The sequence below is a fragment of the Haliotis rufescens genome, unplaced genomic scaffold (assembly GCF_023055435.1).
Source record: "Haliotis rufescens isolate VD_foot unplaced genomic scaffold, xgHalRufe1.0.p SCAF_37, whole genome shotgun sequence".
Lineage (NCBI taxonomy): Eukaryota > Metazoa > Mollusca > Gastropoda > Lepetellida > Haliotidae > Haliotis > Haliotis rufescens.
In genome coordinates this window covers 587,501-602,913 of record NW_025964079.1, presented here as the reverse complement: position 1 = coordinate 602,913, position 15,413 = coordinate 587,501, and the positions used below count along the sequence as shown (strand labels likewise).

The 15,413-nt window shown below is 37.8% G+C and overlaps 1 protein-coding gene and 1 long non-coding RNA gene across 2 annotated transcripts in view; one reads left to right on the top strand and one right to left on the bottom strand.

The window, feature by feature from the left end:
- Positions 1 to 7,287: 7,287 nt before the first annotated feature.
- On the top strand, positions 7,288 to 8,152 carry LOC125372157. Its single transcript, XR_007218006.1, has 3 exons — positions 7,288 to 7,371; positions 7,706 to 7,807; positions 8,125 to 8,152. It is a non-coding gene; the product is annotated as an uncharacterized LOC125372157 (long non-coding RNA).
- Positions 8,153 to 15,232: 7,080 nt separating this feature from the next.
- The window catches only part of LOC125372143, a 7,233-nt gene continuing 7,052 nt past the window's right edge, over positions 15,233 to 15,413 (bottom strand). The window contains exon 4 of the mRNA XM_048381222.1: positions 15,233 to 15,334. Coding sequence (XP_048237179.1) covers positions 15,233 to 15,334 — 102 coding nt within the window. The remainder of the gene's footprint in view (positions 15,335 to 15,413) is intronic.

Below are 15,413 nucleotides of genomic sequence, written 5' to 3'. Positions count from 1 at the left end.
TTCCCATTAAAAATGTATAGGATTTCGAAATCCAAAGTTAACCTGTGTTCAGGCTAGATTTCCGATAAACTCTGTCTCTGGTTTGTTTCAAGGGTTCAGAGGATCTTCATCAGAACAGCCATCTAGTGCCGTTCTTGCTTAGCCAAAAGGATGATGAATGTTCGTGATACACGTTACGTTTCGTTAGATGTGGCCATCCCTTAAACCGTTGTTCTATATTACAAATAGGACATTAAACAGATCTAATATAAAGACACAAGGTCCAACTTTATTGAAGTATAACAAGAAACGAATATCAGAGAATTAAACGTTAAAATTAAAAAATAGACATTCCAAATTCAAGGAAGCCTAAGATGGTATGTAAATACGAATCATTAACGATGAAAAAGATTATAATGAGCGTAAAAAGCAAAATGGGTCACCGTCACCAATGTCACCAGGTGATCACGAAAATCGTCAGCATGTAAGTGTTCGTTGCCTAACGCTGCACAGCAATAGTCCCGCCATATGACGGCGACGTGCACACAAACATAAATGAAAGCGTCAAAACCCTTTCTTTAATCCAAAGACATTGTACGATTGAAAATTTATACTGAAAACGTGCACACAAAACACGAAAACAAGCGTAAAACACGCGCAAGTGTAGACACTGACACAATCGGAGTTAAAAGTGTACGTACATTGGATATAGCTATGAATAAGTTCGTATGACCATATTACTGCATGACAAGCACATGGCATCCTTGCATTGCGCACCATCCTACCTGCACGTGTACTATGTCGAAAGACTTGACACTTTTGTTAGAAGTTGATGTTCTGAGCACCTAATCATCTAAATTTGCCTCACATATTTCTTAATATTCACCTATCGCCTGAAGGTCGTGTGGTATTTGGGAAAAACTGTATCAAAAACACATCTACAAACTTGTGTCATCAGATGCGTGATTTTGCCAAGAAGTTCCTGTGCTTGCTCTTGTATTGATAATTGTTTCGCGTTAAATGTCAGTCGACCTCGGCAACAAGATAATCAAATATCCATGTTCCGATAGCGCCACCTAAACATCTACGCATATCCGGTGACCTTCACAGCATTGAGTTCAACCCAGTGCTGTGCAGGGCCGCAGTCAACCTCGATCCGCAGTTGATCAGTCTCGTAAGTTGGTCGCTGGAGATGAACGAAAAACAATTAAAAACCATATATCACGGGAAACAATACAAATGTAAACCCCTAAAAGTAGACCCAACAGGACACATGACAAAAAAAAGGTTGGTTGCAACGTAAACAAAACATATAAGAAGTTTAACTTATACTGTCTGTGGAAACGGTTATGTAGAAAGACTCCTGTGATGCCCACGCATGTTCAACATGGTTCATAAACACAACGTCGAGTGTGTGAACATCCATCATTGTCGCTGGCAGCATATCACGCTGAGCAAGGGGCGCATGACGCTCTTTGTAATTTTGGTAGAAAGAGCATGCTCGATTGTATCTCAAAAGTTATGAAATGTTAACACCATGAAGTAAAGGTTGACCATTGGAAAATTGAAGTGATCGATCTTGTCATACAGTCTTATGGGGAGTGTTTTGTGACTCTGAATCTTTATGCATGGTTGGGGAAGATATCAATGTACATACCTGTATTGGTGGGGGAAGATATCACTGTACACACGTGTATTGTTTGGGGAAGATATCAAGGTAAATACCTGTAGTGAGGGGGGAAGATATCAATGTACATACCTACATTGGTTGGGGAATATGCAATGGACACACCTGTATTGGTGGGGGGAGATATATATGTACATTCCTGTAGCGGTGGAGAGAAGATGTCTATGTACACACCTGTATTGGTGGGGGAAGATATTTATGCACACAACTGTATTGGTGGGGGAAGATGTTTATGAACACATCTGTATTGGTGGGGGAAGATATTTATGCACACACCTGTATTGGTTGGGGAAGATATCAATGGACACACCTGTATTGGTGGGGGAAGACATCACTGTACACACCTGTAGTGGTGAGGGAAGACATCACTTTACACACGTGTATTGTTTGGGGAAGATATCAAGGTAAATACCTGTTTTGGTAGGGGAAGATATCAATGCAGATACCTGTAGTGAGGGGGGCAGATATCAATGTACATTCCTACATTGGTTGGGGAATATGCAATGGACACACCTGTATTGGTGGGGGGAGATATATATGCACATTCCTGTAGTGGTGGAGAGAAGATGTCTATGTACACACCTGTATTGGTGGGGGAAGATATTTATGCACACAACTGTATTGGTTGGGGAAGATGTTTATGAACACATCTGTATTGGTAGGGGAAGATATCAATGCAGATACCTGTAGTGAGGGGGCAGATATCAATGTACATACCTACATTGGTTTGGGAATATGCAATGGACACACCTGTATTGGTGGGGGGAGATATATATGCACATTCCTGTAGTGGTGGAGAGAAGATGTCTATATACATCCCTGTAGTTGTGGGGGAAGATGTCTATGTACACACCTGTATTGGTCGGGGAAGATATTTATGCACACATCTGTATTGTAAGGGGGAGATATCAATGTACACACCTGTAGTAGTGAGGTGGGGGAAGATGTCTATGTGCACACCTGTATTGGTTCGGGGAAGATATCTATGTGCACACACTGTGTATCGTCGTACCCACCTAAATTTAGAAAGGTGGTGGGGAGATCTTTGTACACACCTGTTTTGGTGAGGGGAAGATGCCTGTGTACATAACTGTATTGGTGGAGAATGGTGTTTATGTACACACCCGTATAGGTGGGGGAGATGTCTGTGTACCTGTATTGGGGGGAAGATGTACATGCAAACAATTGTATTGGTAGGGGAATAACGTCTGTGTACACATCTGTATTGTTGAGGGCAAGACTGCGTCATGGTATGTCACTGGGCTAGCACTATAAAAACCGTACAATAATCATGAACGCGAGGTTAAACCCCGTTTCACCTCACCGCCTCAATATGAGGCCTACCAAGATACAAAACCATACAATCAAATAACTCGGATAAGTAATCGTGGCTGATAGATTATCAAGCGGGACTACAGAGATCTCACTGGGGTTTTTCCCCGCGAATTTTCTGCAAAGAAGCCTGCGTGGTTAGGACAAATCAAAATATTTTGGTTTAAACATAAAAGATCAACGCCACAGAATAACCAGTCTCGGTTATCCACCGATACAGATTCCATTGGACGTAAAAGGCAACATAGCGGTGACAATAATATAAATGGATCACACAAAACCAGTGACGACACCAGGTGTTCACAAAAAGGGTAAACACAACCTTCCCTACTGGTAGCATCCGCCACGCACACAAGTTGCATCAACAAGAAAGTAACAAATTCGTTTTATTTCAATTAGCATGAGGATAATATTTGTCTGTCAGTTTGATCTCACTAATTATTGTTATATATACCAGTATTTGAGTGTTTGTCTGGATATGTTTAGCTGAATGAACTTCAGGTCAATTCCAAAAGTGTGTTGTTATTCCTTCAAAAAAAGATTACACGGTAACCCATATCTGACCGAGCTCGTTGTTATTGCAGATGGTGACGTCGCTGGTCGATGGTGATGCACAGACGCCAACTGGCATAGATTTCGAATAATCATGGCAATGGTGTCGCTTTTATTCCGATTGTTCCCCATTTGTTAGAAGAACAAACCCATGCCTACCTGTGTCGTAAGACCTTGGTGATAACGATTAACATTTGGCTTGTGTGGATATTTACAGGAAATAGGATTCGTGGGAAGACAAGACAAGTATGTCAGTGAACATATAACACTTGAAGTGTGTAAACATGTACACAGGAAATATTTTCAAAACACCTTGCCAGCATACAAGACCCATACTGTGTTCCAAACATGATTTCACCTTTGGTTTACGTATGTGCAAATATTTCAAGGACATGTAAAATCAATATTGCATGACATTATGATATTATTCATTTGCATTGATTGCACAGGCATACAAAAATATTCTATTTTTTGCAAAGATCATCATTAGCAGAACGGATTGTGGGAAACTGCTGATAAACGTTTTAAGTGGCTATCAGTTACGGATTCAGCACCACCATCAATTGATTGATGCTGCTCACCAGTATTAAATATAGATTGACTTCGTTCGTGATCTCATTTAAAACGCGATACATTGTCACACATCGTAAGGTAATTGTGGTTTTCGTAAGGTTTCTTTCAAAAAACAACCGACCGGGTTGTTAGAATACACTCATTATAATGCTGACTTAAAAAAACCTCTCAGAGGTGACAAGACCTGATATTATGATGGATGCATTTGTATTTGACAGAGTCACTATTAGCAATAAATATACCTTATCTGCACCGTCTAGCATAGATTTTTTTAAGTGACGTTAATTAGGCAGCATACAAACAACACAGTGCCAGAAATAATACAAAAAAGTTTTGTTACTTTGTTGGTTTGTTGCTTAAGGCCCTACTCGGCAATGTTCCAACTATTGGACAGCGGTCTGTAAATAATTGATTCTGGACCAGACAATCCAGTAATTGACGTCATGGGCATCGGTCCACGCATTTGGGCTACGATGGGATACCAATCAAGTCAACGAGCCTGACCACCCGATCTCGTTAGGCGCCTCCTGCAACAACCGTTATCGCCTTTTACGGCAAGCATGGGCTGCTGAAGACCTATTCTGACCCGATTCTTCACGGGTGTTTGAAACGTTTGTTTAGAAATCGAGTAATGGATAAAAAAGCTCCATTTTTCGGACAAACGAGATGGACATTCTATGTATTGGATTTTTGTTGCAAACAAGATATTTCTTTATTTTTCTTCACGTGAAATATGATTTTGCAACCTGGACGAATATCTTCGGAATCCATAATACAACAAACAAACTCTGTACATGTATTCATCTGGCGAATGTATTTCTTTTTGCAATTTCGTTAAATGCAATATTAACAAATCTCCGTTATGGTGTATCAAGAATTGAAAGACAGCCGCGAGGGGACTGCACACTAGGTTGGGGGATGATTACAGGTAAATGTGATTTATTAGCTTACCCTTTTGTGTCGTAACTGATTTTCAGTGATCCATTCATTTAATTTTCACAACTATTTTGCCATTTACGCCCAATGGAATCTGTTTCGACAGATGATCGAGACTGATGTTTACCAATGCTGACTTCATAGGTCAAGATGTCATTAATAATATTAGGCATCTTAAGTGTAACAAGTCACTAGGTGACGATGGTATTCCGTCTGAATTTTATAAAAATGCTGAAGAGGTATTGACACCATATCTTCTCATATTGTTTCATCAAATATTACATTGTGAGCTTGTAAAACTTTATCCGAGCAAGCTAGTAAAGCTCTCTTTCCAGTTAAGTCTTTAATAAGACGTTATGAGTCAATTAAAGATGCTTTTAATATATTTGATAAGAAGATTGTACCAATGTTAACATATGGAGCAGAAATCTTGGGTTTTGAGAAAAGAGAAAGTATTGAAATTGTACATCGAAAGTTTTGCAAGTTTTTGTTACATGCAGGGTACAAGGACAGGCAATGCAGAATGTAGTAGAGTTCCCCTGCATACTATTTATCATATTACATGTATTAAGTACTGGCTCAAAATACTACAAATGCACCCAAGTAGGTATCCATTACAATGTTATAAAATGTTATTGTTAACGGCCGACAGAAAACGCCCTAATTGGGCAACTTATGTGAAACATTTACTATTTCGTTATGGTTTTGGCTTCGTCTGGTTTGCGCAAGATGTGGGTGATACCTATCTATTTGTTTATAAACTTAATTAAAGAGTTTATGACTGCACAATTCAAGATTGGCATGACTACATCACTTGAATGGTATAAGTCTCATAAGTTGAATTTAACTTGTGAACATTATCTTTTAAATACTAATATTTATGAGTATAAACGACTGCTAACTAAATTTAGAAATGGTCATACCACCCTTGGTATCCACTTGGTTCGTAGAGGTTTAGTAAGATGGGATGACCAAAATGCTTTGTGCAATCATTGTAATGTAATTGAGGACGAAATACATGTTATATGCCACTGTGTGCTCTACGATGGTGAGCGGAAATATTTAATTCCTAAAACTGTAAGTGTTAACTATTATTCATTACAAAGAATATGCCAGTCAACAAATGTTAATGTCATGTTACACTTTGCAAGGTTCCTGAATTGTATCTTCACAGGAAGATAAAACACCTGTTTCCATTCAGAAATAACTCTCTGTAAAATGGTACTTGTGAAACTTTTTGTAATATGGGTCTGATGGCCTTCATGCAAATAAAACTGTCTGTCTGTCTGTCAGTGTTATGACGTATTGAACACTTTAATGATCATGTACTAAAGATGCCGGTTCCATGGGTTACATTTGAAGATAACGTTTTATTTTACTGTTTGGTAAGGTCGCTTTGTCTGCATATGTACTCTGTGAATAAATATGTATTATCACTATTCATCTAACGACATGCTGACTGCTCAATCAAATCATGCATTCGGTGACTTGAGGACTTTTTGGGGTGGCTATGAGGCTATGACTCGACTATCGACAGGTGTCCTAGACACACACTCTGACAAGCTTCTACTGAGACTTGTGTGACTACTCCGTCACCTCATATCTCGTGGCATATGTTCTTTCAGCCACCCGGTGATATTGCGAACTGTGACCTCATGCATGTTATGCTTCTATGAATATAAGTATCAAACATCAACGCAGGAGAATAGTCAATCTCAATTATCGGCGGAAACTGATTCCGTAGGGCGTAAAAGGGGAATTAGCAATGAAGGCCGATCATGACCTGGGGCGGTATTCACAAAGCTTCTTAGAATTTTCTTAGAAATTGACTTAAGTTTTCTAAAAAATTCTTAGCTAAGAAAAAATCTTAAGTATCAATTCACAAACAGTCTAAGCATGATTCTTAGCAAAGTATTAGTATAATATCTAAGAGTTTTCTTAGTCTACCCCGTTGCATCTTGGGATGTAAAGTTTTGACTAAGAATATTCTTAACACCTTTCGAGTGACGTTTTGGACATTCCCTTATCTATAAATAGCAACAAAACACGACTCTTCAGTGTTGAAAACGCGAAAGTAAAAAGTTTTGGCAGACGACCTATTTTCGATCGGCGGGAATATCGACGGCAGCCAGCGAACATGACTGACAAAAAGCGAAAACCCAACTGGTCTGAGGACCAAAACCTGCTCCTGACGAAACTTGTTGACGAAAACAAAGCGGTTTTATTATGAAAGTTCGGGGCAGGCGTGACAGCTCAAAAGAAAAAGGAAAAGTGGGTGGAGTTGACCCACACGATCAACGCAGCCTTTCCAGGTACGGCAGACCATAAAGATAGTTTTTGGTATTGAAATATATTAAGATTCAAATAATGTTCAAAATTCTATTGTTATTCAAGATTTTAGTATTTTGCAAATTTTCACAGCAGCAACGCACATAAAATCGGAAGGATTTTTTTGTATAGAACTAGATTGTATTGTATAAGATCTATATTTTATTTAACATAAAATTTATTTTCAGGGAAAGAAAAAAATAAATGTTATTGTACAGGTTATCAGTTATATTACAGTGTCACATCCAGTACCTATTCGTTTATTTCTGAAATTTACATTACACAGTTGAGAATTGAATATTTTTATGTAAATCATAGGATGCATCAGAGCCCCCGAGGAGGTGGAAAAGAAATGGCATAACATCCAAAGTAAAGCCAGGGGAGAAATTGCAAGGTACAAGCAAGGTGTTATCAGCACAGGTAATTATTGTAGTTCACATTTTGCAACACTGAACTGTAATAGTAGTTTTACAGTGCATAAATCACCAGATCTGAGATACATTTAATCTTAATGTGTTACAATTATTGTTTATTCTAGCTTTCAAGTAAAAATATTTGTATTTGGTGTCTTTAAGTACATTTTGGTGTCCCATACAGTGTATAATCAATTCTTAAAAGTTTGAATTTACATATGTATATACAATTCTTAGGCTGTCTTCAATTGTTAATTTAGTATTATTTAACACATTGATTCTCAATTTTTCTGATGTAAGTAAAAATAATTTTCACTTCGACAGGTGGTGGTCCATCACCATGCCCTACTTTAATTTGAGTGCCACATCCGAGGTAGTGTGGGATATTCTGGGGCAGGATAATGTATCCATATCTGGAATCCCATCAGCCATGGACACATCCCTCCTACAGGTGGTCAGCCTTTCTGACACAGTTAATGCAAGGTAATTCTACTGATGTATTCCCTTGCCCTTGTAGTGAGTATAATCATTCATATAGCATAACTCTACTTAAATGATTTGCTATGAAAAACTATTATGTTAGCAAAGTACCTCCTGTGTATAAGTGGTCATACACATTACTATAAAAGCATCCATATTAAATTATATAACACATCAATAACAGAGAATAACCAATCTAGATTATCTTCCTAAACAAATCCTGCAAAGTGCAAGATTGTGGTGAAAAGTATTTGAAGGGATCACTAAAAATTATTGATACTCCATGTGTTTGAAACTGATTATTACCTCATATTTTTACCCTATTCAGATACATAGATACTCAAAAACAACAATGACTAAAACATTTTCTGTCCATTTATATACAGTGAATACAGTGATATGGCAGCACTTGACTTGCAGACACTCCAGGCCATGGGAGGAGCTGTCCCTACTGCATCAACAGTGTCTGTGCCTTTACAGCCGGAACCATCAGTGCCAGACACCGCCTCCTCAGCACAGGGATCCATGAAGAGACCAGCAGGATGGAGCACAGTCCAGGAGCCAAAGTCCTCGCGACAAACTTTCCTGTATGGGGAAAGCTATGATGAGCTACTCTACAAGAAACTTAAACTTGAAACTGATTGTTTAAGTCTTAAGAAGAAAATTATGGAAATTCAACTTCAAAAACTGCAGAATGAATAAAATTTATATCTATACCATTTATGTATATCACTTTTTAAGGCCAGAGAGTTTACCATGTTTTCAAAATGTAATGTATTCTTTGAAGAGAAAGATTTGAAACCTATTGTGACAGAACCATGCTCCTTTTCAGTTTAAATTTATCTTCAATAATATAATATTGGTTAATGTGTGAGGTTACAGTGTGTGAAATGTCATTTCTATCAATAGATACATTGATAACATGGCATAATTTGAATGTGTTTTCATTCAACCATATTCTCATGTTTTACTTCTGCTTACAGCAACATTGCATTTCAGGGTTCAAAATCTTCGTATTTGGGTGCCAATGATATGGATAAAATCAATAAAATGTAAGACCTTAGCTGACTAAGCTTGTAACACACTTTTTCCAGTTAAGTATTTCATTGAACAGTATTGTGTATCTGTGTTGAATGCCTTTCATATTTTTATAAGAATATTGGATTTCAGGATAATGTCAAAATGATCCACAAAAGATTTTGTTAATCTATTTTAGGAATAGGGTACTAGTCATCATATTGTGTTACTTATCGCGAAACTGGAAGATGTCCATTATGGGGTGCCTGTCACTAATTGTAGAAAGTACTTGCTCCATCTGTTGAGACTATCACCTGACAGGTATGTTTATCAGTGCTAAACAGTATTGTTATCTATGGCCAGTGGCCAGTGAGGATAAATATCTTATTCTGTGTCACTGCATTTGATATGACAAACAGGGCCAGTTACTCCAAGAAATTGTGATATGTATTACAACATGTATTTGCTAAATTTCTGAAATATGTATAAGAAATGCAGGAAGAATTTAAACGTGCTTAACTTTCAACAATGATTATGTATTGAAGACTTTATGTACTATCGTTCTTTTGAATTTACTACAATAAAATCTGTCTGTCATAAGATGTTTTTTACAAGAAGATAAATGTATTTTCATATACAAGGTAAGTAAACTGGGAAAATGCATTGCATTTGAACCCTTGAGCATTTTTTAAAGAATCCTTGAGATTCACAAATTATATATAATATTTAACAATTATAGTAACAATATTAAATTCATTAACCAGTTGTAATAAATTGTTTGTGAATTATTTTTGAAAAAGGTAAACCTTATCAACTGATTCTTATACTCTTATTTGTTAAAATAAACTGTTTTTTTACTGAAATTTTTTGTTGTTGAATATAATTCATTAAATAGTGGTTTTACTCAATTAAAAGAAGAATTATCACTCACACTGAAAGTGAGTGTTTGCAAAGTGATTCCTGAAGGTCAAGTTGTGGCCAGGAATATCTCTCTCTCTGTAGGGGGCTGTCATGTCTTCATCCGGATCATTGGACTCACTGTCAGGTAATGGGATATTCCTTATCTTGCAGATGTTATGCAGAATTCCACAACATGTTATGATTTTACATGCCTTAATTGGAGAAAGGCGAATCTCTCCATGTAAGACATGGAACCGTCTCTTGAGCTGGCCTATACCTCTTTCCACGACAGATATGTGTGTATTACAGTCAGTGTGTTCCATAATGAATTTCCACAAATTTGTTTCAGTTATCTTACAAATTGAGTAAAAAATCTGTCCATTTTATTTATAATAATAATGAAATCCAAACATTATTATGCTCTATTTCATCACTCAGTGATTGAACATGAGTAGTCAATAATTATTGTGAAGTGTCTAAGCCCTTTTGAACTCCAATAACGATTATCCAGTCTGTTAAGTGAATGGACAGATGTTTTAGTCACTTGATGTAATGACTAAAATATTTAGGCTTTTTTATACTTTGTAAAAAGTGATTCACATTGACCTATATATTTTTAGAATATTTTTTATGTTTTTTTAAACATAAATGTTTTTCTTGCTTATCTGTCATTAAATATATTTCATATTTTTATATGGGTAATTTCTTAATGTTCACTTTCGATATATATATGCACAACCAAATATCTTTTCACATTTGAACACTTAAACTTTTCAGAACAACCAATTCTCACTTTTGTAATTTTGAAGGGGGATAACTCTCATTACGATTGCGTGTTCACGAATGTAGGAGAATATTACCGATTGTAGGATGTCTGTGAGCCAGGATTTGGTCTCAGGTACGGCGTAAGCAGCCAGTTTCTGCAGGGGTAGCCACTATCTCCAAGTAGGTGACATCCGGTTGGCACGATGTGTCGTTCAAATAAAATATGAAGCCCGCTTTCGGTGAGTATTCTCGAGTCGTGTGTCGAGCCTGGCCACTTCGCAACAAGGTCAATTATCATATTGTTTGGATCGAATACAAGCTGTGTGTTTATACTGTGGTACTGTTTACGATTTACATATGAGGGTTCGTCGACAGATGGAGCAATAATCTGCACATGCGATCCATCAATCACTCCAACAACGCCAGGGAAGTGAGCGATGTTGTAAAATGCCGCTTGATTCCGACGAATGCAACCCTGTGTTGTCGGAAAGTGAATGAACTGGGATGCTATCTCGGCGTCGGACAAAACTGACACTGTCTGCTCTATCGCCCGACTGACCGACGATTGGGAAAGACCCAAGTCATCCCCGTTGCATAATTGCATTTTGCCTGTAGCGAAATAACGTAGCGTTGCTACAACCTTTTCAGTTCCTGTCATGGCATGAGAACGAGAGGTGCTAGGACATATTTTATCAGCAATTAACCCAGTCACATATTCAATACCACTTTTGTTTAACCTGTATCTTCTGATTAGTTCTTTGTCAGAATATATTTGCAGTACATCTCGTCTAGCGGTGGTTTGTACAATACCTATGGCAGCCATATTAGATGTCTTAAGAAAATTCTTAAGGACTAAGTAAGCTCATGAGGTATCTTAAACTTAAGCAAAGAACTAAGCACTGAGAAGCTCTGTGAATATGACTTAAGGAATTTCTTAAAACTTAAGTTGGTTGTTAGGGAAACTAAGATTTCTTTGGAGATTTAAGAATTCTTAAGGCTTAAGAAAATTCTAAGAAGCTTTGTGAATACCGCCCCTGATGTCTCTACTCTGGCATATATATATGTTTCTATACAGAGTTATATGTGTGTGGGTGTGGAGGGTGTTATTCTATTTAACTTTAAGGTAGCTGCATGTATCATTTCTGTTTTCAATACCTCTCCTATAGGAATGAATTAAACAGCTCGATGTTCAATTAAAAGTGATATATATATATATACTCAATATTAAAAGTCCCGTGACACCAATATTTTAGTGTATTTTTCAAACAAGTAATGTTTGGTTTTCAACATTGTAGTACATGTATGGAATCAAGTCACAAAAACGCAACTGCTACAGAAAGGCATGTATTCCATGCAAAAGTTGACTTTCATGCAAGCCCAATCTATTTCACTACCCAAGAATGGGTATAAAAACATGTGCGTTAACGGGATTCAATATGTATTGTTTAGCATCAACAAAAAAATTACGCAATTATTTAACATTACGAAATGCCACGCCTGTCCGAAAATGAGCGTCTGCGAGCCATTGGTATGCTTGAAGCAGGATCGAGTCAACGTGATGTTGCAAGACAATTTAACGTTCACAGAAACACCATTTGGTGTTAATGGCAACGTTGGCGACAGACGAATGCAGCCACAGACCATCCTCGGAGTGGAAGGCCACGCGTAACCATTCTAAAACGTGGAGGTGAATTATAACCGAAAAATACTGACCAATGACTGATGATAAATTCCAGCTTATAATCAGTTCATAACTGTTGAACAGTAATTGAGTGCGTTGGGTTTAACGCCGCTTTTTAACAGTAACCTAGAAATATAATCGCTGCGAACCTGGATTCGAACCCACAATCATGGGTTTCTGGCGTGCCCAAGGAACGCAACTCTGCACGACAAATCGCGGCGCCCCCTTTGAACAGTAAAAAAAATACACAAAGGCAGTCTGCTAAAAACACAACACGCAGCATATGTCACTTTTATTGTCTAATAAAGCAAAGATGGAAATGTTGGAATCTAAATACATGTGTTATACATGTTTTTCACTTAGGTTTATTATGCGGGGTAGTGGTGTACAAAATGGAAAAATCAAATGTACTAACAGAACTGAACTTGGTTCTTTTCTGAGATTAAAAACAGTCAAACAAATCCTGTGAGTTTTGGAGAATTCACATGGTATTAATTCCACTCACTTGTCTCCAATACTTTCTGTGAATATATAGAAAGTCCTTTCTTGATTGCATTAAGGCTAATGGTCACCATACTGGCCTTATATGTGGCATTTTGTGATACCTTATACAAAGTTGTTTGATCAAACAATTAATGTTGTGATGCTTACGTTTAATGGTTATGTTAAATGAGGTCTTATCAGTGGAAACAACTAGACACTTTTTATGTGGGGCAACCAGACTTTAGATGACAGCTGGATGGGACAGAATGGATTTATTCCAATTATGTTTACTCTTTTTTAGTTTGTGTATTCTGCCAATGACAACATCGCGCACTGATTTAACCCACTCTGAAAGACTTTAAACAGGCCCCACTTCTCCTTTTGCTCTTTTTTAGGGGAATATTCTTCGACAGCATCCATAATGATTTAAAAGAAGTGATCCCAATTCGTAGGAGGTGACTTACGATATTTTGGTCAATATTTTTGAATAACTGACGAAAGTTGTTATTGTCAACAATAAAGAAGTCATCTGTGATCATATGACCAATAAGTTGGTATAAGTATAATGAGTATTGGTAGCCACAAGTAGTGGAGTTTACATCATGAGCTGCTTAGTCCACGTTCTGCGACACGTTCCTATAATCGAACAACCTGGATGAAATGGTGTTCGTATGGGAAAATAAAATTGTTGATGGTTCCTGAAATTGAAATATTGAGGGACATTTTAGGTAATGATTTTTATCTAAGAATGTTACTTAAATTGACTGCATCGATTCCCTTGTTGGCAAATTTAAAATTGAAGAACATGCGATCTTAGTCTGATTTCGTGGAGTCTGTTTCTGGAACTATTTCAAGAACTATACTCTCTAGTCGATGCTGTGGGCTCCTACTGTACGTAGATGCACCCATCTGCAAGACTCGCTGGAGTCGTTTCATTTCTCTCAGTGACACAGAATACAGTCTTGTTCTTACTTTGTGCTGTCCCAATGGTTCCTGAAGGAACAAATCTTCCAAATTAACTTCGCCTTCTTCTTGTGACCATGGCTGAGTCGACGTCTTTGGGATGCCGGATACAGACCTAACACATTGACGTTGGCAGTTCGCTGGTAAGAAAGACTGTCAACGTCTTCTTTTTGTCATTACATCTATATTGCATTGAAGTACATAACATTCGAATCCAATCCAATCCAAAGAAATATCTTCTAAAAGCAACGTCCATTCTACGATTCCAACTGAAGTAGAACTGAGACGTGTATATAAAAGCGACAAAAGCCTTCATATATTCATGAACAAAAGAAGAGAAATACATGCGCGTGTGAACAGCTTGGACACAATCGGAGTTCAAAGTGCATGAACATTGGATATGACCATGAATAATGCAGCGTGAGCCATGTTACCGCATGTCAAGTGCATGACACCCTAGCATTGCGCACCATCATTACTACATATATAATTACCGCCTCCGTGGTCTAGTGGTAGAGCGTCCGCCTGGAGAGCCGAAGGTCCGGGGTTCGATCCCCTACCGCGTCATAGCAAAAGACGTAACTTGTTGTTTCCCTGTCTGACGCTCGGCATTAAGGGGCTAAAACAAGGACTGGTCGGCTCGGAGTCAGTATACTATGTCTGAGTGGGGTATTCATGTTAAACTGCGGCATGGTATTTCAGTGAGCTAGCACTATAAATCGTCATCAGTCCGGACTAGTACAAGCAGCCACACAAACACAGGGACGTACATGCAAGTCGCTATATAAGTGCAATAATCTTGGACGCGACGTTAAACCCCATTTCACCTCACCTCACATATATAATTCAGTGCTCCCGGCACCAAATCGTCTTAATTTCCCTCATATAGAATTCCTTAATGTTCAGCTACCGAAGTTTTTTCATAATACATTGACGATATAATTGCATTCTTTACAAATACACAACAAACAAAGCTTAGCACTTCCTGTGCTTGTTATCCTAACAAATATTAAGTTTTAAACGGCAGTCGACCTTGGAAACAAGAAAAATCACACATCCAAGTTCCGATATCGCCCACTCAAAACTCGAGATTTCGTTAAATAATTTGATAGGCTCGTAGTGATGCAAATATCAAACATGCAACTACGCATATCCGGTGACCTTCACTGCATCCAGTTCAACCCAGTGCTGTGCAGGGCCGCAGTCGACCTCGATCCGCAGTTGATCAGTCTTGTAAGTTGGTGTCTGGAGATGAAACGAAAACAATGAAAAAACATATATCACGGGAAACCACATAATTATTTAATCTTCAGAGTATGTAAAT